Genomic DNA, 25,815 nt, shown 5'->3' with positions numbered 1-25,815 from the left:
GAAATAGATGCACTTGATGACAAGGGGAAGACTCACAGCAAGGCCATTTAATTGAGCAAAAGGGGCCATGTCCACTTTTTTGCATTATTTCAACTATGCACTGATTCATAGCCTCTATAACCTAAAGACTTAGGGGGGGTCAATATTCAAAGTGACTTAAGAGACCAGGAGAGGCTCATGGCAACTTAAAGGGTTAATGCCATTGAATATCAGCACGGACCCTAAATAGAGAGCCAACTATTCTGTGGGCAGTTCGATGATGGAGTTTAAGTGCCAATATTCAATACTTAAACTGCCAAATGAGACTGCATAAAACAGTCTTATTTCTATGTGGTATCACTTAGGTTGTTAAGTGCTGGATATAGCACTTAACTGCATAAGAGATAGCTGGATACATAAACCTGGATTTTCAATGCTGATGTTGGGATGTGCCCAGGCATTGAATATTCAGGGATAATACTGGCAGTGGTTAAAAAAACCAACCCATTACAGTTGCCTGAATATCAACCCCTTACAAGAAAAATGGTGTCATGTCCATACATATAGATTAAAACTAAGACACTGCTTGCTCTTTTTTCTAAAATGTATACCACCAACTAGGATGGCCTTTTTTTAACAAAATAGATTTGGCCTGTTTTTGTTTTCAGGGTCTAACTTGTCTTATTGATAGCATGGGTCTTTGTTTTTGGGTGTTGTGTTGTTGGTTTTTTTTTTGCACCATCCTACACTTCTGGTTGGCACAGCGCCTCTACTGCAGCCATAGAGTACGAATGGAGTTTGAGCAAATGACAGACACCAGCATGGGCCAGATTTGTTTTCTCTTAAGTGGTTTCCTAGCTGAATGAACACACAAAAAAAGAGAGAGACTCTATTCAAATTTTCAAGGACTTTAGATGTCCACACGTCTCTTCCCAGTAATACAGCATCATTTAAAGCTGAGTTTTGTGAGCTTTCGATTCCACTAACAACTGGATTAAAACTTTTGGGTGCCAGATAAACTGTGAACCACAATGAGCAACGAAAACAGGCCAATCTATCCAGACTTTTACCCTCTTTCTCTTGGTAGTAGACTGTCATCCAGTGGAGACCAGCTTCTGGACCCATACCATATTTATGGAGTTTTAACGTGAGCCTTGATTTCATGAGATGCAGTGTGAAGCCATTTTCTGAGTGTCTTGATCTCTGGGTTGAGACCAGCTATAACTGCAGCTTGTGGTTGGATATTCTGGTTGATTTCATGCTTCTAGCAAGTTTATAGAAGTTCATTAGAAGGACTGTTATAATGTCTGTGTGGGGAAGGAGGTAAATACATAGTAACGTAGTAGATGATGGCAGATAAAGACCCAAATGGTCCATCCAGTCTGCCCAACCTGATTCAATTTAAATTTTTTAATTTTTTTCTTCTTAGCTTTACCCAGTACTGTGCTTGGGTTCCAACTGCCGAAATCTCTGTTAAGACTTACTCCAGCCTATCTACACCCTCCCAGCCATTGAAGTCCTCCCCTGCCCATCCTCCACCAAACGGCCATATACAGACACAAACCGTGCAAGTCTAAGGCCCAGTACTGGCCTTAGTTCAATATTTAATATTATTTTCTGATTCTAAATCTTCTGTGTTTATCCCACGCTTCTTTGAACTCAGTCACAGTTTTACTCTCCACCACCTCTCTCGGGAGAACATTCCAGGCATCCACCACCCTCTCCGTAAAGTAGAATTTCCTAACATTGCTCTTGAATCTACCACCCCTCAACCTCAAATTATGTCCTCTGGTTTTACCATTTTCCTTTCTCTGGAAAAGATTTTGTTCTATGTTAATACCCTTCAAGTATTTGAACGTCTGAATCATATCTCCCCTGTCTCTCCTTTCCTCTAGGGAGAAAAAGAAGTGGGGTGAGGGGGAACGGGCTGTTTCTAGAACAGTCTGTTTCAAGTTTAATAGTTTCTTTGATTTGTTCGCATAATCCAATTTCAATGCGATTTACATCAGTTAGAAATCAAATCAAATAATAAAATCCACATACATGACATACACTGCTAATTGACAATAGAACATTAGGAGGGGAGGTAGCTTAATTACAATAATAATAAAACCAGAAATAAAATCGGGTATTGGTATAGGACACATGGGTTGGGAAATGAATACCTACAGTGAGGTACAAAGTTTTAAGTTTTTTAACTGAGAAAGAGGAAATAATATTTTTATTTTAGACCTAAATCTCTATGCAGTTCTTATGGCCATGAATGTATTTTTGTATCCATGGAAGATGAAACTTCATGTGCTGTACAGTCCTGGGGCCAACCCTCACATCCCGGCACTTTCACTTCTCCATAGTTTTCTTAACATGCTATCTCAATACTCAAAACACCTCTCAGTAGCAACTTCTTTCAGACAGGTACATAGTTTGTGACTCGCTTGTTATTGTTGGGTGTAAATGTAACATATCTTTGATAATTGACACTTGTTAAAATTCTCCTTAGCTTAGCAGTTGAGTTAAGCTAAAGAGAATAGCAGGGCCATGGTTTGTAATACTTGTTTGAAGAGTTTTTCCTAATGTGCCCCTGAAAAAATAATGTTTTAAATATGTTTTGTGTTTTGCTGTTCTTGATGGCCAGATTTTAATTGGTTTTCTACCACTGTATTTTCCGGTATACAAATTATCCTATGTAAATAAATGTCCTCTCTTTTTTGACCTTGCTTCACAGGTATCTGCTTTCTGTTAAATACAGTCCAAGTGGGGCCACATGGTTGCCTGTAACATATAACTCCATGCTGACTGATTTTGTTCTTCTCAGAGAGTGGGGCAGATTGATGCTCATTGCCAGTGGGTTGATGCCAACGAACCATTTTATCCAGCGAGCAATGAGGAGTCCTTTTACAAAGCTGCAGTAAAAAGTGGCCTCGGCTTGCCCTTCCTTATGTGAGTCTTTCCTGTGTGCTAGGTCCTCTTTTTCCGTGGCTAGAATATGACCAGTTTTTCAGCATTATTGTCTCACACACTAGTCATGTTGATAACCAATGTGCAGGAATACTGATGGGCTACCTGATTAGCCTAGCTGCACCCACTCTCCGCCAGACATGCCTCCTTGGCAAAAACATTTTTTGTTAATGTTTATACACGGTTTGTGTGCATACATTTCAGCATTACTGCAATGAAGTGTTCCACAATAAGCCCTTTATCACTGCGGTAAACATGCATTAGTATTTACCACATCTTTGTAAAAAGCCTGAGTGTTTTAAAAGTCCAAAGAAACAGGGCAGACAATCTGCAAGATCCAGTGTTGGGGTAGAAAACAGCAGATCAGACAGGAAGTCATAAACAAATAAAATAGCACAACCAGGCTGAAGAAGAGGGACGAAAGATTAATTGATGTGACCCAACACGGCTTGTTTTGGCATGAAGCCAGTATCGGGGGTCTATAGCTAATACTCTTGTTTCAGATGTTATGGTAGTAGCAGAGTCTCGCAGAACACTATCTCTTAGTATATCTGCTTCAAAGTTATCAACACTCAAAGCCTCTATCCAGCATTCACGTGCCAACTGCTGCAGTTAGGAGGGAGCATGTATGCCAGCCATTGAGTTGGCATAAGTGCTCACTGCTAAAATTAGGCACCCTAATCAAGGATTCCTAACTTCGGAATCTACACAAAACTTTTTTTAAATTAGTTTAATTGGCATGGTAATTAAGAACATATGAATTGCCTAACTGGGGCAAACCGAAGGTCTATCAAGCCCAGTGTCCTGCTTCCAACAGTGGCCAACCCAGGACCCAAGTACCTGGCAGAAACCCAAAGAGTAGTAACATTCCAAAGCTGAGATTGTGATGTCATAATGCCTCATTCCATCAGTGCCTAAGAGCCAACCTCATCAGTGATGTCACAATGGCTTGATTGTCTCCAACAGTGGCCAACCCAGGAACCAAGTACCTAGCTAGATCCCAAGCCAGTTTCAGCCAATAAAAAAAGTAAATTAGCAAAGAGTTTTGCACTGAATTCTTAGGATACCTAGCAATGCCTAAGTTGAGGTGCATAACGATGCCTATCTGAAAAGTAGGTGTGGTTGACTTAGACACCACTAAATTAGGCCAAGTAAAACCAGGCCTAATATACTGGTGCCTGCTACTTGGGAGGATTCCATAAGCAGCACCTAGGTGCCATTTATAGAATCCAGCCCTAGGTGCCTGGGTGGACCAGCAATACATGGCCATCTATCCTAGAGATGTCTGTGTCATGGATGTAATGTTCATATTACAGTGGGTTCCTCTTAATCACTGTACAGGAGTTCGTAGCTGTGAGGAAGAAGATTCCTCCCATGCACATCACCACTGATGTTACACCAGTCAAATTGTAGCATGGTAGCTGTGATAAGGGAAGGATGAGGTTAATGCAGCTGTTTTTTGATGTGCAAAGGTAAGGAATACATTAAACACAAAAAGCAATGATAGTTGATTTGCATTAAATACTTTATTTTTTTAATTTACATAAAGGTAAATATTTGGTATCTTTTTCTGTAATACTGAGGTTTTCAGTTTCTCTAAAAAATAAAATAGGCTTTTATTTCTGAAACAAAATCAGAACACTGTTTTACTCCACTCTTGTATAACAAGAAAGCATAGACATCCGTACATCACACTGTGAAAGTGATCATAAGCGCTGGTATTACAAACATTTCATACAAATAGAAAAAAATAATAATTAGCACCCATGGACTCAGTTTATTAAAAGTCTTGTTTACCAATTTGTGTGTGTTGGGAGGGGGGAGGCCTAATTTATGGAGAGCAGTTTTGAACTTTGCTCAGTTTGTCATCAACTGCCTTTCAAGGTGTCTTTTTTTTTGGGGGGGGACCAAGGCTCCCCCAAACCTGTGTTGGGGACCCTACAACTAATCGAGGTTGTAGGATATCCATGATGAATAGTCAGCCAAAAAAACTATCAAATGTTTTAAGAACATACCATACTGGGTCAGAGCCATCGAGCCCAGTATCCTGTTTCCAACAGTAGCCAATTCAGGTCACAAGTACCTGGCAGAAACCCATGTGGGAGGGAGGAGATATGCATAGTAATAAAATAAGTTTTGCACTGTGCCCACCTGGCAAAGAAAAAGCAAAGCAGGATGTTCTAGGAGCCTGATCCATTTGTAGCAGTGGGTTTTTCACCAACCCAGAAATACAGTGGTGCCTCACACAACGAACTTAATTCGTTCCAGGAGCAAGTTTGTTATGCGAAAAGTTCGTTATGTGAAACGCGTTTTCCCATAACAATACATGTTAAAAAAAATAATTCGTTCTGCAGCATAAAATATGCTAAGATGACATAAAAAAAGATAAATTTGTCAAAATGGTGAAAATGGTGGTCTTGCTGAGGCCAAACTCTTTGACGAGGTCACCCTGTTTTACCCCACATTCACTCCTTCTAATTATTTCCCGTTTCATTTCAACAGAAATCACCTTCCTGCTTTTTTTAGAAGCCATGATATATAAAAAATATTGAGTTTATCTTAAAAGGACGACTGTATACAGTGAGAGAGGGCAGTTAAGCGCAGTGACTAACGACTGCCTGCAGTGCCTGCGCAGAAGGATGCAATACATCGGCAGCTCGGGCGACTTCGTTGTGTGAAACGAAGTTCGTTGTGTGAAGTTCGTTGTGTGAAACGAAGTTCTTTGTGTGAATCAAGACATGAAGTTCGTTGTGTGCAGCGTTCGTTGTGCGAGGCATTCGTTATGCGAGGCACCACTGTACTCCAAACTGGTGAACTTAACTAAACTGAGCCCAAGAAGGAATTGAACAGAGAAAATAATGAATTTACACTGGGATGGACAAGGATTTTGAGTTTTAATACCACTGTAGGGTGTGAACGTTTTTGCAGTGTACAGGTAAGGCCTGGTATTTTGCAGCCTTTGGATTTGATTAGGTGGTATATATAAATATGACAGTAGTAATTTAAAAAAAAAAAAAAAAAGCACCATGGATAATGCATGAATGTGCTAGCTGCAAAGATGCAGCAAGTTTTAAAAATACATTATTCTTTTCAAAACTAATCTTGATGAATTACCACTTTAACAAATGACATCCAACTCATTCAATTAAAACTGTTTTATCTTTTAAATCATTTACATCCAAAAAGAAATTGCTTAGGGTCCCTTTTACAAAGCCGCAGTAGAGATACTGTTGAAATAAATGCACTGGAGCCCATAGGAATGGAATTGGCTTTGGTGCATTTACTGCGGCAGCATCGCTACTGTGGCTTTGTAAAAGACCCCCTTAGTTTCTGTGCACCATTATCATTTTTTCTATGCCCTAATCACACATGAGTACAAAGGGGGGGGGGGGATGTAAGCTCCTCTTTAAAGGGAAATAATGGGGGGGGGGGCTTTTGTATGAACTGATTCAAGATGAATTGCTAAAAATATGGTACTGTCATTTGTATCTTGGGGGAGATAAAATTAGGACTTCAGCAGCCTGTCCTGAAATAGTGACACTCATGGGTAACAAAGCATGCCAGTTTACCTGCCCGAGGGAAAGCCTTGCAGGCAGTGACCATGCCCCATGCACTAGACAGTCCAGTCAGCCATGCAGCAGTCCAGGTTGAAGAAGGGTTGGTCATGGACATAAAGATGGCACCCTGGCCTGTACAGAAGAGGCAGTGGTGAAACATTTTGGACTTCAAACATTATTAGCAGAGAAGAGGCCACCCTTCCTCAGCCTCTTTTTCAAACTTCCGTGAAGTGACTGGCTGAAAATGTCCATAGACACATTGAATGTTCATTTCTAATGGAGTCTCCTGACAAAGACACACTATCCACATGCTTTGAGGTGTATTCTCTAACAAAATAAAGTTAGAAATTAAGCTATTTAATAGAAACTCTCAGTAATATCGCCTACATCTATTTTATGTAGCTATACATACAAAAATATTTCAAATATATTACATTTAACTTATGAGGCATCAAAGGGGAAGTGTCAGCATCCTTAGAAGCTACCTCTACTGAAGTGTACATATTTTAAATTACTATTGAAACTGAGCTTGGAAAAGCCATCAACTGCAGAAATGAAGTGATTCCAGCCATTGTTATTCAGTTAGAATGGGTTAGAAACCCAACTTCAAAAACATTGAGAGAAAAATAAAGGTCACAGTTAATCCATATGTGTAAGTTAACATTCATCTTCTATAATCCAGTTGCGCCTTGCTTCCCCCAATAAGAGTAGGATTAGCAGAAGAGTGCTGCTCTGAGGCCAGGCTCCCAAAAGATACCTGTCGTAAACAAATAAGAGGGTATCTTGTGTATTTGCAAGCTGATATCTTAGAGGAAAAAATGCCCTATCAGAAAAGGTCATGGTTTCATACTTGAGGGGAACAGGCTCGGATCCAATGTCGGAAACGATTTCTTTGTGAAAAGAGTCATAGATGGTGATGGAGACAAAAATGGCTCCAGAATTCAAGGAAGCCTGTGATTAAGTCCAGAAGATCATGCTTGGTTGAGGTGCATGGAAAATTAGAGCACCGCTGAATTATATGGCAGTCTGCCATGAAAACTACTGGACGTGCAACTTGGGTTTTGTAATTCAGTGGCTGGAACAAGAGTTGGCAGGTTGCAACTGTGCAAACAATCCACTCGTCAGTCTGGGAGCAAGGGAGAATGTGATCAGGACAGAAGAAAGAGCGGCCAAACGAAGCACAGCCTAGCAAGGGCCATGAGCTAACTGGGCTCACACCAGTTTTTGTTGGCTGGTTAGATCCCGCAAAGCCACAGCAAACGTACACCACCTGTTGAGGCAACAGACTCACTTGCTTTGGTAGTGGATTAGATTACAAGGGCTGGGCAGTAGTTTTGGTCCGTGTTTGATTTTCTATTTTCATTTCATGTCATTTTATTGCATGCTAAAAAGTAGCATGACAACAAATGACAAAGTGTGAACTAATGCACTTTAGCATATGCTGTTCAATTACTGTACACTCATTTTTAATAGGAACTTATTTTGAAAGGACAAATCTTTCCAGTTACAAATGCTCACTCCTTTGCTTAAGTCAGCAGGTTATACAGGTTAGTAGACCGTTGCTTTTTAATGCAGTTTTTTTTAAAAATCCTATCCTTAGTGATGTTAGCCTTTGAGCCTTAACTTTATGGCTTTAACATGCTTCCCGCCTAAAATTTAACTCTGTAGCAAAACTTCTGCGGTAACATTTTTAGGTCATGCCCAGGATACGGTGAAAAAGAACTGCCATGTTGATGCATTTACCATAAGCCAATATGGCAGCTGATACCTTGGAAGGTATTATAGGTGGTAATGATTTCTAGCATATGATTAGGATTATTTTAATGTACCTATCACAGATTTTAACATGCATTAACAATTAGCACCTTAATCTAGTTTAGCAAATAGGGCCCTTAACCCTAAAGGTGAGCCTTTTCAGGTAGATTGTCAGGTTTCAGACTCAACAGTTCTGTTTTAGGAATCAAGGTGGTGAAGGTTGGCCATTGATTTGCATTCACTTTGCTAGGGTGCTCGTTTTTATTCACGTGAATTAATTTCTTCACGCCAATAACATGATCAACTGATGTGCTGGTCTGGTCTGTCCACATTAAGTGGAGTCACCTTTAACCACGTTGCCCCAGAGAATGGCTGCAGCTGTTTAGTGGTCTCCTGTCTGTTTCAGAGTACAAGGAATGTTGCGTCTTAACTCTGATTTAAACAGAGAAACGGCTTTTAGATGTACTGCTAAAAAGAAAAAGAAAAAAGCAAACCCTGACCACTGAGTACATGGTTTGTGGGTAAACAAGCTCTGATGGCAGTTCCTGGAGCCTAAAGCTTCTGTGTTCTAGCTTAAGTTAACTCGGGCATTAATACTCTGGTGGTTTATTATGGATGGAAATGGTACCAGTTACTTGTTGGCTGCCACACAGCTCCTGTCTGGTGTGTGTAGCGGAATGGAAGCTAAACCCAGGGCTACATTTTTCCTATGAGAGGAAAAAAACGATATAAACCCAACAATTTGAAGGCTCGGTATTAGACTTGGATAGTATCTCCAAGTATGGAAGAGTTATTGCTTTTGCATTGCCTGACAGCTGCTCACTTTACTGTGTTTGAGCCTCTTTCCTCTTTGTAACACTGTTATACAACAAGAGGCACCAGACTGAACTTGCCATGTTCTTATCGTAGATATAAAAGCGATATGTTGTCCAGTAGCTGAAGTAAAGATTTAGCCTTGGCATGAAAGGCTGCTTTCTCAGGTCATGCTCTATCAGTTAAAGGAAACCACCCAAAAACTCCCAGAATGCACTGTAACATGCATTGGAAAGATGCATTCTCTTACTTAAGTCCCCAGACACTTTGGCCAGAATTCAATTTGCTGCTTTGTTGCCAAGATTTGGCATGGTCAAGCATCCTGTACCTCTTTATAAAAGGCAAGATGTACCTCATTTCGTAGACTCTCAACCCCTTCTGTCTAAACAGCCAAGAGACCTAGTATTCCAAGACCCAGCTCAAACATATCTTGCATCAGTACTGCTGAAATCATTCTAAATAACTGACATAATCAGACAGTGAAAGCCAGTTGATCCTAATTTCATATCCGCTTGGGTTCACACACCAGACAAAAATGTAAGCAATACCCATCTTAAGCTTTACAGACCTACAAACTGCTGATCCACAGATGGTCACTTACATTGCAAAGTTATCTTGAATCATTTTTTCTGTACAGAAGAAATTTACACACCTGTGAAAGTTATACCAGTGTCTAGTAATACTGAAAAATAAACCAGGTGCAAAATAAAGCAAGGGCTGTGTTCTGCAAAATATTATAAATCATACACTTCCCTTTCCTGATTCATGGTTTTAGGACTCATGATTACAATTATTTGTGATTTCCTAAAACCGGAATCACCCCCACCTCCTGACCTTACTTGGTGGTCTAGCAGTCTTTCGGGGCAGGAGAGATCTTCCTCCTGCCTCCTGCTGATCACTCATCCAAAATGGCTGCCTTTAGTTCCCGTCAGTAGTCTTGAGAGATGAGTGATCTGCCCGGGGCAGAAGTGTAGGAAGATCGCTCCTGCCCCGAAAGACCGCTAGACCACCAGGTAAGGTCCGGGGTGCTGGGGGGAAGGTGGGAAGGAGGCGGGGATGGGTCAGAGTTTGCCCAAAAGTTCTTTGCAAATTTTCAATATTCGCGGGCTGGCTCTGCCCCTAACCCCCGCGAATATTAAGGGAGGAGTGTACTATTGAGGAGAAATGTTGTGGGGTTGAATGAATTCAGCCATCTATACTTCATACTATCAGTGTTTCTCCTAGTCCTAGCGAGTTCATCTTATTAAACAAGATGAACTCGCTAGGACTAGGAGAAACACTGACAGCATGGGTACAAGACTGGTTTAGCGGAAGGCTTCAAAGAGTGGTGGTAAATGGTATCTCCTCAAAAACGTCGAGAGTGATCAGTGGAGTGCCGCAGGGCTCGGTCTTGGGCCCGATGCTATTTAATATCTTTGTTGGGGATCTGACTCAGGGACTTCGAGGCAAAATTACACCATTAGCCGACGATGCTAAACTATGCAGCGTTGTGGGCAGGGCCTCAAAACCTGACAGTGCAACCAGGCCCAACACTATGGAGCAAGACCTGCTTGTATTGGAAAAATGGTCCAGTACTTGGCAACTAAATTTTAATGCCAAGAAATGTAAAGTAATGCACCTTGGGAGCGGAAATCCATGCAAAACATACACTTTGAACGGTGAAAACTTAACAAGAACTACTGCAGAAAGGGACTTGGGAGTTCTCATCCGGGAAGATATGAAAGCTGCTAATCAGGTGGAGAAAGCTTCAGCGAAGGCCAGACAAATGCTGGGTTGCATCAGAAGGAGCTTTATCAGCCGAAAGCCGGAAGTCATACTACCGTTATACAGATCCATGGTGAGACCTCACCTGGAGTACTGTGTCCAGTTTTGGAGGCCACATTATCAAAAGGATGTGAAGAGAATGGAGTCGATACAGAGAATAGCCATTAAGATGGTCTCAGGACTTAAAGACATCCCATATGAAGAATGCCTGATCAAACTGCGCTTATATTCTCTTGAAGAGCGCAAAGAAAGGGGGGACATGATAGAAACATTTAAATACATCATGGGCCACATCAAAGTGGAGGAGGAAATCTTTTTTCTAAAGGGTCCCACAGCGACAAGAGGGCATCCACTAAAACTTAAGGGGAGAAGATTTCATGGTGACACCAGGAAATACTTCTTCACCGAACGGGTGATTGATCGATGGAATGATCTTCCCCGCCAGGTAGTCAAGGCCAGTAGCATGCTCAACTTCAAGAGTCGATGGGACAAACAGGTGGGAGTACTACAGAGTTATGCTCAATCGATAGATACTCCAGGGAGGAAGGGTCCTTGAGTGGGCAGACTAGTTGGAGGGAGGGTTCTCAAGTGGGCAGACTTGTTGGCCGTCGGCCCTTTTCTGCCGTCATATTCTATGTTTCTCAGGACATTTGCAGAATAGAAGCCCCCTGTGCCAAAGACAAAAATTTCATTCTCTGAGAACCACCATAAAACTCATCTTTTGTTAGCATTTTTACTGTTGAGTTTACAGGTTACTGGGAAAGATGGATGCACTGTAAGCCAACAACTGGCCAGCGCCAATAATGGCAAAACAGTAGTTTTCATGCCCCCCCCCCCAAATCCAGGGCTGAGGGCTCTCCCACATCCTGCTGTCTTCTAGCTGTTGCTCACTGTTTACCTATCATAGGACATACTGGGCTTATCTTTTCTCTGCCATCTGCTTGTGATGAAGTGAGGAGCATGGCATTTGTGTAAGAGGCACCACTAGTAGATAGTCTGTCCTAGAAATATGTTCTTATTTCCAGGATCTCTCACTTTTCCTAGAAACTGAAGCCATTGCTCTCCTCTTGATATGTAAAAAGTTGTCAGAAAACACTGTTGTATACAGTTTTAGAGCTTCTTGGATACTTCAGGTTTTAAGAAACATTTGAGCTGGTGGATTGGATGTGTGTAAAGATATAGATATATATATATATATATATATATAAGTATTTATATGCATAATCTATCTATATACAGTTATATCTCTATATAAATATCCAATATATTGCATCTTCAGTAAACATAGAGCATCCTATACATGTTTAAATAATAAAAATGTTCATTGAGTTATCAGTATTGAGCATAGGCCACAGTCATTAACGCTTAGGTACACAAAGAACCAGCTGCTCTTTACGTAAAACAGAAGCTGTTCTGTAGCCAACTGAACATTCTCTTTTAAAAATACAATTATATACACAATCTACAAGAAGTTACTGTAGTTTTGCAGGGATCCACCCTGATGTTGCCCTGAATATCTAGGTATTGAGAAAACCTGTGTTCTTCGGAGCTTCTGCCTCTAATCTCATCCACTGGTGTTTTAGTCTTCAACCTCAAAGTTGCTGAGTAGAATGATCCATTTGACAGTTGGTGGGACTCGAGGTTCTTTTAATTCTGTTGAGCTGTAATAAAAATTGGACTAGCTTGATGGGTCTGGAGGACAAAGTACAAATGGTGGGAGACTGCAGAGATGTTTTGCGTTGTCAATTTCCATCACCTACAATTTGTTAAGAAAACAATGTTAGCCAGAGGTAGAATACAGAGCAGCAAATTCTCAAATGGATGATCTTACAGACAAGTGGGCTAACCCTCAATTTTGCTGATATATAGCTTTCTGGATCTTGTGCATCAAGACATCAATATTTACCTATAGACAAGTGGATAAAACTAAAAGCCAATGCTTGTTAAAGATTTTTTACATATGATTGACTGCCTATCTCAAATGGCCACATGGACAACTTGACCAGTTATCCCACTTGTCCACTTGGAAACAATTGAACCTTACTATTTGTCAAACAGGAAAAATACTTGCTTGAAGGGCTAGTTTTGAAATCTTTCAAATCTGGACAAAGCTAGAACCATGCTCAAAAACCTAAATTTTAGCCTAATCTGGAGTGTTATTTGGCTACTTTACAAAAATAACCTGTTCACCTTCCTTGGTTATATTTGGGTTTGGTTATGTGTCTCCATATTTTGTAAATCATTTAAATAAAAAAAATATGGAAAAAAATATAGAATGGGGGAAGCCACTGCTTGCCCTGTATTGATAGCATGGAATGTTGCTACTCTTTGGGTTTTGGCCAGGTACTAGTGACCTGGATTGGCCACCATGAGAACGGGCTACTGGGTTTGATGGACCATTGGTCTGACCCAGTAAGGGTATTCTTATGTTTTTATCAAGTACAATCTCTACTGTAGTGCACCTCTACTATAGCAGCTCATAGGAGAGATGGGGAAGGCAATTAGACCACTACTCTCCTATAGGTAGATCTAAGATTCTTATTTTTCCATTAGACTAGAATTTAATTCATAGAGTCAATATGGCGCAGCCCAGCTATAGCTTTGATTTTGATTGTTTCTCCCCTATAGCATGTTTGTAAAGACTGAAACTATTGGATACGCAATAAGGTATCTCTTGAAAAAGCTATACTTTAAATAGGAGCAAAGATGCAGCATTAAAATTTCTCTCCACAGGTTTTATTTTTTTATCCAGGATTGAACTATGTTCTCATAAGAATAAATTTTAGGTAACACTTTTAATATAATTTACAGGTTCCCATAGAAAATTAGAACTTAGGGCTCCTTTTACTAAACAGTGATAGAGGTTTCTATGTGGGCCAGCCAGTTAAATGCTCTGTCACTCATAAGAATTCTATGAGCATTGGAGTATTTAACTTGCTGACCCATGGTAGAAACCTCTACCACCATTTAGTAAAACCCAGTGTTAGTTTTGAAATAATTTAGCATAACCTGCCTATGATTTCATAATGATAAAATAATATGGCAGGTAGGGGTCTACGACAATTGGTAGAATGAAAATTAGTAGGAAGACAATTGGTAGGATGTAACAATTGGATGAAAATTGGTACGAAGACAATTGGTAGGATGCGAGAATTGGTAGGATGCGAGAATTGGTAGGAAGTCAACTGGTAAAACAAACTGCATACTTCAAAACGCCTCAAAATGCTATTTTTGCTCAAAAGTTGATTGTAAGACCTAGTTTTTTAAAAGGTGAATTTAATGACAAATTTACATAATTTATAATTCAAGATAAATTGTAAGCAATGAAACTGCATGCTTCAAAACACCTAAAAAACGTTATTTTTGCTCAAAAGTTGATTCTAAAAACCTAGGGCTCCTTTTACTAAGGTGCGCTGGCGTTAGCTTTTTTCATTTAGCGCATGATTTGTGCCGCGCTAATCTTCTGCGCACGCTAAAAACGCTAGCACACCTTAGTAAAAGGATCCCCTAGTTTTTTAAAAAGTAAATTAAATAATGCATTTACATAATTTATAATTCAAGACAAATTGCAAGCAATACCATGAAGAAAATGTACAGGTTCAATTTGTGCAAATTTTTCAACAATACATTTGGTGCGCTTATCAAAATCTCCATATTTCTTTTTCCTTTGCTCAATGTGTACAATTCTGCATTCAAAAAACGCCTGTTCGCTTTTGAGAGCAGCAGTCAGACGCCAAATAGCCGGGTGATCGCAACTGAATTATTTGATGATCTAGGTAGATTGTTCACAGTTCTTTCACAGTTGTTCATAACTTGCAATTCAAAAATTCCTTCCCCGGGTCGATTTTGTCGTATTCTGTCTAGATATGTGGCCTCAAAATAATAAACGTGTTATGAAATTCACTTTTTAAAAAACTAGGGGCTCCTTTTACTAAGCTTCGCTAGCGGTTTTAGCGCGTGCTTGGTGCACGCTACATTGTCCCACGTGCTACACACTAATGCCTCCATAGAGCTAGCATTAGTATTTTCCGCGTAGTACGGGGGTTAGCGTGCGCTAATCTTCAGCGCGCGCTAAAAACGCTAGCGCACCTTAGTAAAAGGAGCCCTAGGTCTTTTGAGCAGTTTGTTCTAGCAATTGACTTCCTAATAATTCTCGCATCCTACTAATTGTCCTCCTACCAATTGTTGCATTCTACCAATTGTCTTTCTCCCGACAGGTAGTGTGCTTGCACAACTGAAAAAAGCCCTGATGCTCTAAAATCACTGGTAAAATCTTTAAATTCATTGTAGTGGCAGTAAATTGATTTGAAAACCGATGAGTGATGCTCAAAAAACCTCACATGCAAGTGAGGTGTGCGGAGGCCCATGGAAAACCCATCCAATCAGTTGCTGGAGAAAGCAACTGACAAACGTGCAGAATAGTCTATGGAAAGAGGCATGAATCTGCACATGCACATGAGCATCAATCATAGGCGTGCCTTATAGGAGTGCATCATAGGTGCACGCAGGGCAGGATTAACCAATAGGTCAAGTAGGCACGTGCCTAGGGCCCGAAATGGTCAGGGGGGCCTGATGAAGGAGGGTATCAACATTGTTTTTTCCAAACGGCGATGGGCCCCTCCAGCATCGATTAGCAATGCGGGCCCCACCCCGATCGGCAACGCAGCCCTCCCCCCCACCCATCGACGGAAAGTAAGACAAGCAAGCAACGCGGATAAGAAAGGCAACGGGAACTATAATTATCCAAGCGGTGCTGCTTGCCCAAAGCTTCTCTCTGATGCACCTTCCTGTTTCCACCTGGGTGCATGGTGGGGTGGGGCGGGGCAGGGGGGCTCTGTGTACTTGTGTACCTAGGGGCCCTCGACGAATTAATCCTGCCCTGGGTGCACGTCATAAGGGGAGGGAAGGGGAAGGGGCAAACTATCAGCAAAACAAGCAAATGTGAAAACATTTTTTTACACTGCTTTGGTGGGGACAAGTGCTCCCCTCATGCAATCGGCAGCCCCCTCCCCCCTTAAATATGATGCACTTCTACCTCGCATGCAATGGGCAACCTACTGTAAGCTTTTGATGCATATGCATGAAATGCGTCCTCAACACACATGCCCGAGCCGCATTTATAACATACTACCAGCATCTCCTGACCTGCTGTTAACTTTGGAGCGTTAAAAGCTGGCACTTCAGTTCGTGCATCATTGGCAATGTCTGGGCATCACCCGGAGTGCTCGCTTTAATATTAATGACCTCATTGTACAGTACTGCATTTATATAGCAGAGTTAGAGGCTGCTGGAAAGCACAGAAAAGCTCACAGAGAGCCGCTATGTGCATTGGTAGGTAAAATATTTTGACGCTAAACCAGTAAGATCTGGTTTAGCATCAGTCGTTAAAGGCATGGTGCCAAAGACAGCAGCAGCATAGCCCTTTAAATCTGCCATCCACAAAAAAAAAAAATCTCCATTACAAGCGAATGTTCCACTCCATGTATACATTCCTGGACGTAAAAACTCGGAACCGCCCTACCAGAAGCAATCCGAACAGAAACTAGTCACACCCTATTCCGGAAGAGGTTGAAACCCTTCCTCTTTGACAACTGAACCTACAAGCTTCTCTCAGAAAAAACTAACAGCACCTCCACTTTGGAAGAAACTGTAAAACTCCTCCCTGTGACTACTGAACTTACATGCCTCTCTCCTCTCCCTCCTTTCTAGCCCCTAGTCCTCCCTGCCCTCATCTAACCCCTCCTTCTATAAGTCGCCTAGAGCCTGTATAGGTATGAGCGACGCACAAATGAAAGATTAGATTAGATTAGATATTCACACACATATGTGGGGGTGCTCCAAGGCTCACTGTTGTGCTGACAAGAGAATGAGAAATAACAAGAGGAAGGTAATTCCAGCCTGAAAGGAGTGTGGGCATAGATGGCTGTACAAATCCAACACAAAGAGGCACTGGAGATGTCAAATCCAATAGAATGGTCGGAAATCCTTTATTTGCAGTTTGTATCAAAGTTTAAAACAAGCAAGTTCCAAAAGACAAAGTCCGACTAGGATCCGAGTTTCGGCGATACCATCGCCTTCCTCAGGGGACAGTTGTAAACTTGCAAAGCGTTATGAACTGCACATGTAAATGCGTCGGCGTCTCTTCATCCAAAAGAAGCACTTTGCAAGTTTACAACTGTCCCCTGAGGAAGGCGATGGTATCGCCGAAACTCGGATCCTAGTCGGGACTTTGTCTTTTGGAACTGCAAATAAAGGATTTCCGACCATTCTTTTGGATTTGACATCTCCAGTGCCTCTTCTTGTTGGATTTGCTTTCCTTCGAGGCTCGATACCTTCTTTCCCTTTCCCTACGCAGGGTAGCTATAGAAAGCAATAGGCTTGTCTCAGCACGGTTCTGTCTTACTGTCTCTGGTGTCTTACCTCATCAGACTTTCACTGAGGCCAGCGCCATTGTTATCTGGCTTGCCCTGAAAAAGAAGACATTACAATATTAAATTAAGGGACTTGGGATGGAGTGCATGCAAATGCCAGATTATGACTTCAGAGGTAAACTTGCTCTGCTGGTATACTTAGATCTAACTACTCAAAGCATTTGCCTGGCACTTGTTACTGGAGACATGCACTAAGGGTCCTTGGTTCATAGACAACCCCGCTAAAGACAAAGGCGCGCGCCGACAACTGAGCGCAAGACGGAGGCGTGCGCCGAAGAAAATTACAGTTTTTAGGGGCTCCGACGGGGGTTTTTGTTGGGGAGCCCCCCCAGTTTACTTAATAGAGATCGCGCCGGCGTTGTGGGGGGTTTGGGGGGTTGTAACCCTCAACCAAACAAATCCTCACTCAGCAGGAAAAGGTAAATAATGGAAGAACAGACCAACTTGTATCTTTCTTCTTATTTCTTTATTGAAAATTCTTCATAGAAACATTCTTGCTCCAAGCAATACTGCCCGACGGGACCCCCCCCCGCCCCCCACAATGCCCCCACAACGCGGCGCGATCTCTATTAAGTAAAGTGGGGGGGGTTCCCCCCCACGCCCCCCCTGTCGGAGCCGTAAAAACTGTAATTTTCTGTGGCACGCCTTTGTCCCGGCGCGCTTTTGACCTGACACCAGGGTCTTGTCCTTGGATTTTAAGTAGCACTATGTGGATAGTGTCACTGTCATTGAAAATCTTTTATAGATTGCCTTGGCACTATTTGTAAGGTTACCAGATGTCCGGATTTATCTGGACATGTCCTCTATTTAGAGGGCTGTCCAGGTGTCCAGATGGGTTTTCAAAACCCAACACTTTCTCCAGGTTATGAAAAGTATTGAGCATGGGGTCGCATGCATGCGTGGATGTGACACGATGATGCCGCATGCACGTGTGCATGCATATGATTTCATTGTGTTGCATTCACGCATATGCACAAACTCTCCAGATGTGGCCCCGAAGAGACAAGGTTTGCATGAGGTCAGAGTTGGGGGGCAGAATGGGGCGGGAATGTGGGAATAGTGGGGTGGAATTAGGGGCGGAACGGGGCAAGGCCACATGTCCTCTTTTTTTGAAGATAAAATCTGGTAACTCTAACTAAATGTATAGTGCCGAAGAGAAGCAAGGGCAGAACATAGCTGTTTCAACCAATTGTAAGGAGAATGGTGATATTCAGTCCGTACAGTTATCCAGGTGAAATAGGCCAGTAAAAAGGCTGTGTTCAATTTATCAAGATTGCTATACAGCTAGCACAGTACTTCTGAAACCACTCCTTGAGGCACGCTTAGTCCCATCAGGTTTTCAGGATACCCACAACGAATATGCTTAAGATAGATTTGCATGCACTGCCTCTTTGGTATGTAAATCTATTTCATGCATATTCATTGTGGAAATCCTGAAACCCTGACTGGGTTGTAGCCCTCAGATTCCGAGGCTGCCCACCCCTGGGCTAGTGTTTCAGATACATATCAAGCCCATCCTTGCTCTAGCACAATGGTTTTCAACCCAGTCGTTTGGATACCCCTAGCCAGTTAGGTTTCCAGGATACTTACAATGAATACGAACAAGATAGATTTGCATACGATGGAAGAGAATCCATTCCATGTTTTTTCTCACACAATGCTCTTCCACATTCTGTCATACCATTTCCCATCTTTGTCCTACTACACCATATTATAGTATACCATACGCCATATTCACCATATCATGTCTGCCTTGCTACAATCTCTCATATCATATTTACCGCTCAATGTGGCTGTCTCATATCTTTCACGCTATGCATCATGTACGCTTGCCTTACCATTTTTGCCAAGTCGTGTCATGCTATGTCAGCCATGCTTCTTAATAACCATGCTATGTTCTGCCACACACTGTCTCACCATACCAAGTTTATCATATTACGTTTTATCTTGGTTTTGGTTTATTTATAATCCTCCCTATACAAGGCAAAGTACATCAACACATTCATAAATATATACAAATGGCATTACAATCATTTTACAAAAATTAAAACAATACCAAATTACATGACAAACTGACATAAGAACATTAATCTCTCAAAAAAACCCAAAACACATTAATTTCTCCAGACAATCTTCCTATCCCAAGCAGATCAGCTCAAAGAACATACCAAAAAATAATCACAACAGCGCCAATAAAGTCATCCTGTACATATCATACAATAGAACAAACGGTGTTTTAACAATTTCTTGAAGGCCTGCAAACTCTTTGTTGCTTAATGAAAGATGGAAGCTTATTCCATTCTTCTGGATCACTACATGAAAAAAACCATATCAATAACATAGTTAGAACATGCTTTTATAAACTACGCTTAATACGATCTATTGCCAAATTTCTTGAGCCCAAATCGCGCAATATTTTGATTCATTCGCTAGTAATAGCTAAAATTGATTATTGTAATTCTTTACTACTTAACATTACTCAAAAAGAAAAACGACGTCTGCAAATTATCCAAAATACTGCTATTAAATTGATCTATAACGCTAGAAAATATGATCATGTTACACCATGATTTATTGATGCTCACTGGCTCCCTATTAGCCATCGCATATGGTTTAAGGTTATGTTGCTTATATTTAAAACTTTGGCTTACAACGAACCCCAGTTTATATCAAGAATGCTAATTCCCCACAGCTCTACGCGTGCACTCAGATCATCTTTTCAAAATCTATTAGTTGTTCCTTCTCTAAAAATAATAGGTACACGAAGATCAGACATGTTTTCTGTAATCGGTCCCGAATGGTGGAACTCTTTGCCTCAGCATATCAAAAACGAAAAAGATATCCTTTCTTTAAAAAAATCCTTGAAAAACACTTTTTTAAAGATGCTTTTAACATTTAAACCTTTTTTGACTTTTATGATTTTTTTTTTCTCTAACTACCCTGTTTCCTTTTGTTTTTTCCCTTATTTGTCTTTCTCGATATAACAGATGTATCTTTTTACCCTCCTCCCCTTCCAACTAATGTTTGTCTTGTCTTAATCTCAATGTTCATGTATTTTGTATTGTTTTTAACTCTATCCTATTTTATAATTATGTACATCGCTTTGTAAACTGATTCAGCGATTCATCAAATATTTAATAAACCTTGAAACCTATTAACTACGTTTGCTATTTCTACCAGACAATATTTGCCAGGCGATCTCCTACCATCCTGAGAATGTGGTGTAAGAGCCTTAAAAGAAAATCAGATTAGTCAGACCTATCCATGCATTCCAAAACAAAGAGAAAAAGGCAGAAAAAAATTATATAATAATTGCAAATCCTCAAGTATGTTCGTAAATCTTCTTCCCTTCCGCCTGCAAATTAAATGCCGAATTGACAGTTCTCTATTGATTAAAAAGAAAAAAGGAATGTTCTGGCTGGACTGACATCATAAAGTCTCACAACCTAAGAACATAAGAATAGCCTTATTGGGTCAGACCAATGGTCCATCTCGCCCACTAGCCCAGAGCACAAAGGCGCTCCAGACAGGGTCCTGAGCCACCAGTGGGGGGAGGGGTGCTGGACTATGAGATGTGTGGAGAGGAGGAGAGGCGCCGGCTGACTGCCAAAAGGACATGTCTCTCGCTGCAAGAGGCACATCCTGTAGGCAGTCAGCCAGTGCCTCTCCTCCTCACTGGCATCTCATGGTACACCGGGAATCTCGCTGCGACACATTAGTGTGCCGTGGCACACAGTTTGCGATACATTGCTCTAAGACAGTGGTTCCCAACCCTGTCCTGGAGGACCATCAGGCCAATCGTGTTTTCAGGATAGCCCTAATGAATATACATGGAGCAGATTTGCATGCCTGGCACCTCCATTATATGCAGATCTCTCTCATGCAGTTAAATTGGTTTTGCGACCATTGTTACAGGATCGGTAAGTTTAGTAAATCTAGCCCCATGTGTACCATTGGGGAGGGGGTATTTTATAAAGGGTTTTCTGCATGTAAAGTTGGTTTACACATTAAAGGTTTTTTGTTTGTTTTTTAAAATATGAAACACTCCAAGCAGATTAATCTTACAGACCTGCATGTTGCTCATAGTTATTCCTGGGTGCTTAGCTGGGACAGAGAAAGAGGGAACTGCAATGTGTGTGTATATTTACATGTAGAATATATGCAGGCATTTTCATTGACTCTGCAGCAGGTGCAACTATTTGAATCGGCATTTGCAATTGATCCTCCAGATTCTATATATGGTTCTTGTATTTTGATGTGGAACTAAGATGCACATACAATCAAATTGGTCAATGAGGCATTATTAATTAATTTGCTTTAAAAATCAATTATTGAAGTTCATTGGCACTAATCTGGTTATGTACATGCATCTACCTGCACACTATTTGATAATACCAAGCACCTAAATCCCATAGCGTACAACTCAAAAGAGGAAATCGCAGGGAATGTAAGATATTATGTATGTGATATGTAAACCGCATAGTTGTATGCGGTATATAAATTTTAAAATAAATAAATATGGCCAGGGGAAGGGGATGCCAAAAGGTTCCATGCAGTGTTATACAATAGCACCATTTATGTGCCACGACGCCATGTTGGTTTTAACTGGCATAAAAACCAGCCAGTGGTGTAGTAAGGGGAGGGCAGACCACCCTGGGTGCTGTCTTGGTGGGGGCGCTGACACCTCTCTGCCCCCCCATGCCACTGTCACGCCATCCCTTCCCTGCCCCCGTACCTCTTAAAATTTTTGACAGCACGAGAAACTACTCTGGCCTTCTGTTCATACCAGCTGGGCTTCCTCTGAAATCACTTCTGGATTACGGGGCCAGGAAGTGACATCAGAGGGAAAGCCAACACCGGTGTGAGCAGCAGGCTGGAGAAGCTGCTCGCACTGGTGAAGATTTAAAGAGGTATGGAGGGGTCGTGAGTGGGGCGTGAAAGAATGAAGTGTGGTGGGGAAAGAATGGGGAGCAGAGCGGAGAGCGTGGGGGTGCCACAGCCCTGGATGCCTCCTACCCTCACTATGTACTGGTCTTGGTTCTAAGTACTGTTCTATAAAAAGCTCATCCCAGAGCATTCTTTATAAAATAGTGCTTAGTGCCAATTTTTTCAGGTGCAATTTTTCAGCGCCATTTATAGAATTCCCCCATTGATAAAGGCTGAATCCGGGAGCCTATTTTATGAATGTATCATAATCTAATCTAATCTAATACAAGATTTCTGAATTACTCTAATACCATTTAATTCAAGGCAATTTACACATATATAAAAAATAATTCTATTGGGAATACAATTCTTTGCATAAAAAGATATCTTTACAATTCTTTAACTAAAAGGCTAACTTTACAATTTATCGTATAAAAATGTTTTCAACATTCTATGAAATTTCCAATAACTAACTTCTGTCCTTATTTCTATAGGTAAATCATTCCAAATAACAATAGCAGCATATGCAAAAGAATTAAATTTAAAACATATACCTCTAAAAGGGGAAAACTGCAACAGTCTATTAGATGTGAAAAGATGATGATCAGAAGCTTCTGCCTGTATTTTAATATGATGAATCAGACAAACTTAATGCCTATGTTGCCTTTATACAATAGGGAGAAAATAGGTACCTACTTGTGCTTTTAAAATAGGCAACTTGTTATAAATTTGCTTCCCAAAAGTGTATCAGAAGGTAGGGCTACGAGATCTCGGCCAGTGTTTCTCAACTCGGTCCTGGAGTACCCCCTTGCCAGTCAGGTTTTCAAGATATCCATAATGAATATGCATGAAAGAAATTTGCATATAATGGAGGCAATATATGTAAATCAAGCTTACACATATTCATTGTGGATATCCTGAAAACCTGACTGCCAAGGGGGTACTCCAGGACTGAGTTGAGAAACATTGATCTAGGCTACCAGTATTTTATCATCAATCTCGTAGAAATCCTACAGCCAATTCTTATTGCAGATTAGTTGTTGACAAACATGCATTTAAGATTAGAAATTTTGATCCTAGTTACATTGCTCAAAGCTGGAGTCAAATGTGCTAAATGTACCTGTTAAGTACCATATTGCCTAAAATATTAATTAATTGCACTGTATGTCCCCCTTCTTACAGAAATCTTGCTATTGGATGCCACTGAATGCAGTTACCGTCTACAGACACTGTCTATTTGATTCTGAAGGTGACTGGTTATTAGTGCTGATAAGAAGACAGGCAGAAACAACATCAGAGTCATAATTCTCAGGCAAACCCCTGTAATTCTAACAAGGTAGTTAAAACCACACTGCAGACAGTGCTTTTCTAATCTTCTTGAATCAGATTCTGCTGAATGTCAATAGGGGGCGCTCCAGGACTATCAGTCTTCACACTATGTTTGTACCTGATTATCGTTTATCATTTATTAAACTTGATATACCGCCTCCATTGCAAAGCAATTGAAGGCAGTTTACAATAAAACATTTAAAAAAATAAAAACAAGAATAGAATCCCACTAGTAAAATAGGACAGAACCAGACACTCATACCAGAAACATAAACATTCACATCCTGATGCTACAAAACTGTTCTCTCCAATACTTCTGCTTTCACACCTAATAATACGAGAATGCTCGTTCAAAAAGATAAGTTTTTAAGGACATGCAGAACTTAGTAAGAGATGGCTCTAAACGCAGATATGAGTGTAATGAATTCCATAATGTTATAGAAAAATAATGCTGAATGTCTCATTACATTACATTAGGGATTTCTATTCCACCATTACCTTGCGGCTCAAGGCGGATTCCAAATGGATTGTCCGGAGATTAGAAGTCCCGAACCTAGAACCTAGAAGTTTCATTTTTGAGGGGTGAGGAATAACAAGTCTGTTATCAGCTAATGAACAAATGGTACGTGTTGATGAATAGGGGATAATTAAAGGGGGCATGTGGCTTAGTAGTTAGAGCTACAGGCTCAGCCCCCAGAGGTTGTGGGTTCAAGCCCCATGCTGTTCCTTGTGACCCTGGGCAAGTGCAACATGTTTCAGGATGTAGTCACCTGCATCAGGGGAAATTATATCTTTGGCAATGAGTCAGTATATACAAGAAAAGTGGGAATAAGAATATTATTACCTTTTATGTTAATACTGCCTCACTAACAATAATATGGAAAGGTGGTATAACTTATATAATAATATTGGGCCTAATATTCAGCTGGCAGTGGAGGATTAAGCAACTTGCCCAGGGTCACAAGGAGCAGCATGGGGCTTGAACCCATAACCTCAGGGGGCTGAGGCTGTAGCGCTAACCATTAGACCACTCCAGTTACCAGTTAAGTGGGATACTTCGTACTTAGCCAGCAGTATTGATTGAGAAGTTATCAGGCATTCCTTAAACACTGTGAAATAATGGTTTACATGTTGTATGATTGTGTTTCTTTTAGTACGGTCCTACTTTTTTATGGCCTTCTTTTCTTTCCTTCATTGAATTTTTATCATTATGTAAACTGCTGAGAACTGTTGTAAAATTTAGCAGGCTATCAATTTTTAATAGACATTGTGTCAGTGTGGTCTGACCATTGCTCTGTAAAGTGGCATTATGACGTCTTCCGAGTAGATCGGAAGACATCATAATGCCACTTTACAGAGCAATGGTCAGACCACACTTAGAATACTGTGTCTAATACTGATCTCCATACCTTAAGAAGGATATAACTCTGCTGGAGAATGTGCAGAGGCGAGCCACGAAACTAGTCAGAGGTATGGAGAATTTGAGCTACAAAGAACGCCTCGGAAAACTGGGACTGTTCACCCTCGAAAAGAGAAGACTGCGAGGAGATTTGATAGAGACTTTTAAAATATTAAAAGGATTTGATCAAATTGACCAGGAAACAGCATTACTGACATTTTCAGATGTGACGCGGACAAGAGGTCGTAGCCTGAAACTGAGCGGCAGCAGGTTCAGGACAAACGTCGGGAAGTTCTGTTTCACACAACGAGTGGTGGGTGCTTGGAATGCTCTCCCAGAGGAGGTGGTGGCAGAGGCTACTGTTCTGGGTTTCAAGCGCAAGTTGGATTCTTACCTTCTTGCAAATCACATCGGGGGATACGGGAAATCCGGGTCTCCAATAAGGAGCACCTAACTGGGCCTCCGCGTGTGCGGATCGCCGGACTAGATGGACCTAGGTCTGATCCGGCGAAGGCGTTTCTTATGTTCTTATAAACAATTTCAAAACGCTACCATTAACCCACTCAGATCCAGACCCTAAAGAGATTTCAAGGGGGCATAGCTTGGGTGGGCCAAAGATCTGCACACATATTCCCTGTTTTACTTAGGTAATGTGCTCCTATGTAAAAAAAAAAATATATATATATAGCCTTTTGGGTTTTGCAGTAGATCAAATTTGTAAAAGATGCTTGTTTCAGCCAAGACTTGATACAAGGGTTTAAAGGAGCTGTTCTTGTTAATCCCCATTGTTTGTTTTCCCCTCCCCCCCAAAAATACAAAATTACAGCCTCACAACCTAATTGTCTGTATCAGCAGTTTGTGGCAGTATCAGCACTTACATGTGGCAGCAATTTTGCAACTTCTA

The 25,815-nt window shown here is 41.0% G+C and overlaps 1 protein-coding gene and 1 long non-coding RNA gene across 3 annotated transcripts in view; one reads left to right on the top strand and one right to left on the bottom strand.

The window, feature by feature from the left end:
- The first annotated feature begins 1,753 nt into the window (after positions 1-1,753).
- LOC117349043 lies at positions 1,754-24,083 on the top strand. The gene is made up of 4 exons (XR_004537092.1): positions 1,754-2,919; positions 4,279-4,409; positions 23,366-23,519; positions 23,990-24,083. It is a non-coding gene; the product is annotated as an uncharacterized LOC117349043 (long non-coding RNA).
- The window catches only part of SPNS2 (sphingolipid transporter 2), a 208,396-nt gene continuing 193,732 nt past the window's right edge, over positions 11,152-25,815 (bottom strand). For both annotated transcript variants that reach the window (XR_004537091.1, XM_033921929.1), the window contains 2 exons: positions 17,247-17,293; positions 11,152-12,582 (listed from right to left, as the gene is read on the bottom strand). Coding sequence is in view for 1 of the 2 variants with exons in the window: in XM_033921929.1 (XP_033777820.1) it covers positions 17,251-17,293 (43 nt within the window). In the remaining variant the exon portion in view is untranslated. The remainder of the gene's footprint in view (positions 12,583-17,246; positions 17,294-25,815) is intronic.

Source organism: Geotrypetes seraphini, chromosome 15 (genome assembly GCF_902459505.1).
Source record: "Geotrypetes seraphini chromosome 15, aGeoSer1.1, whole genome shotgun sequence".
NCBI classification, from domain to species: Eukaryota; Metazoa; Chordata; class Amphibia; order Gymnophiona; family Dermophiidae; genus Geotrypetes; species Geotrypetes seraphini.
Note: the sequence above shows the minus strand (reverse complement) of the source record. Positions and strands in the feature narration are given on the sequence as shown.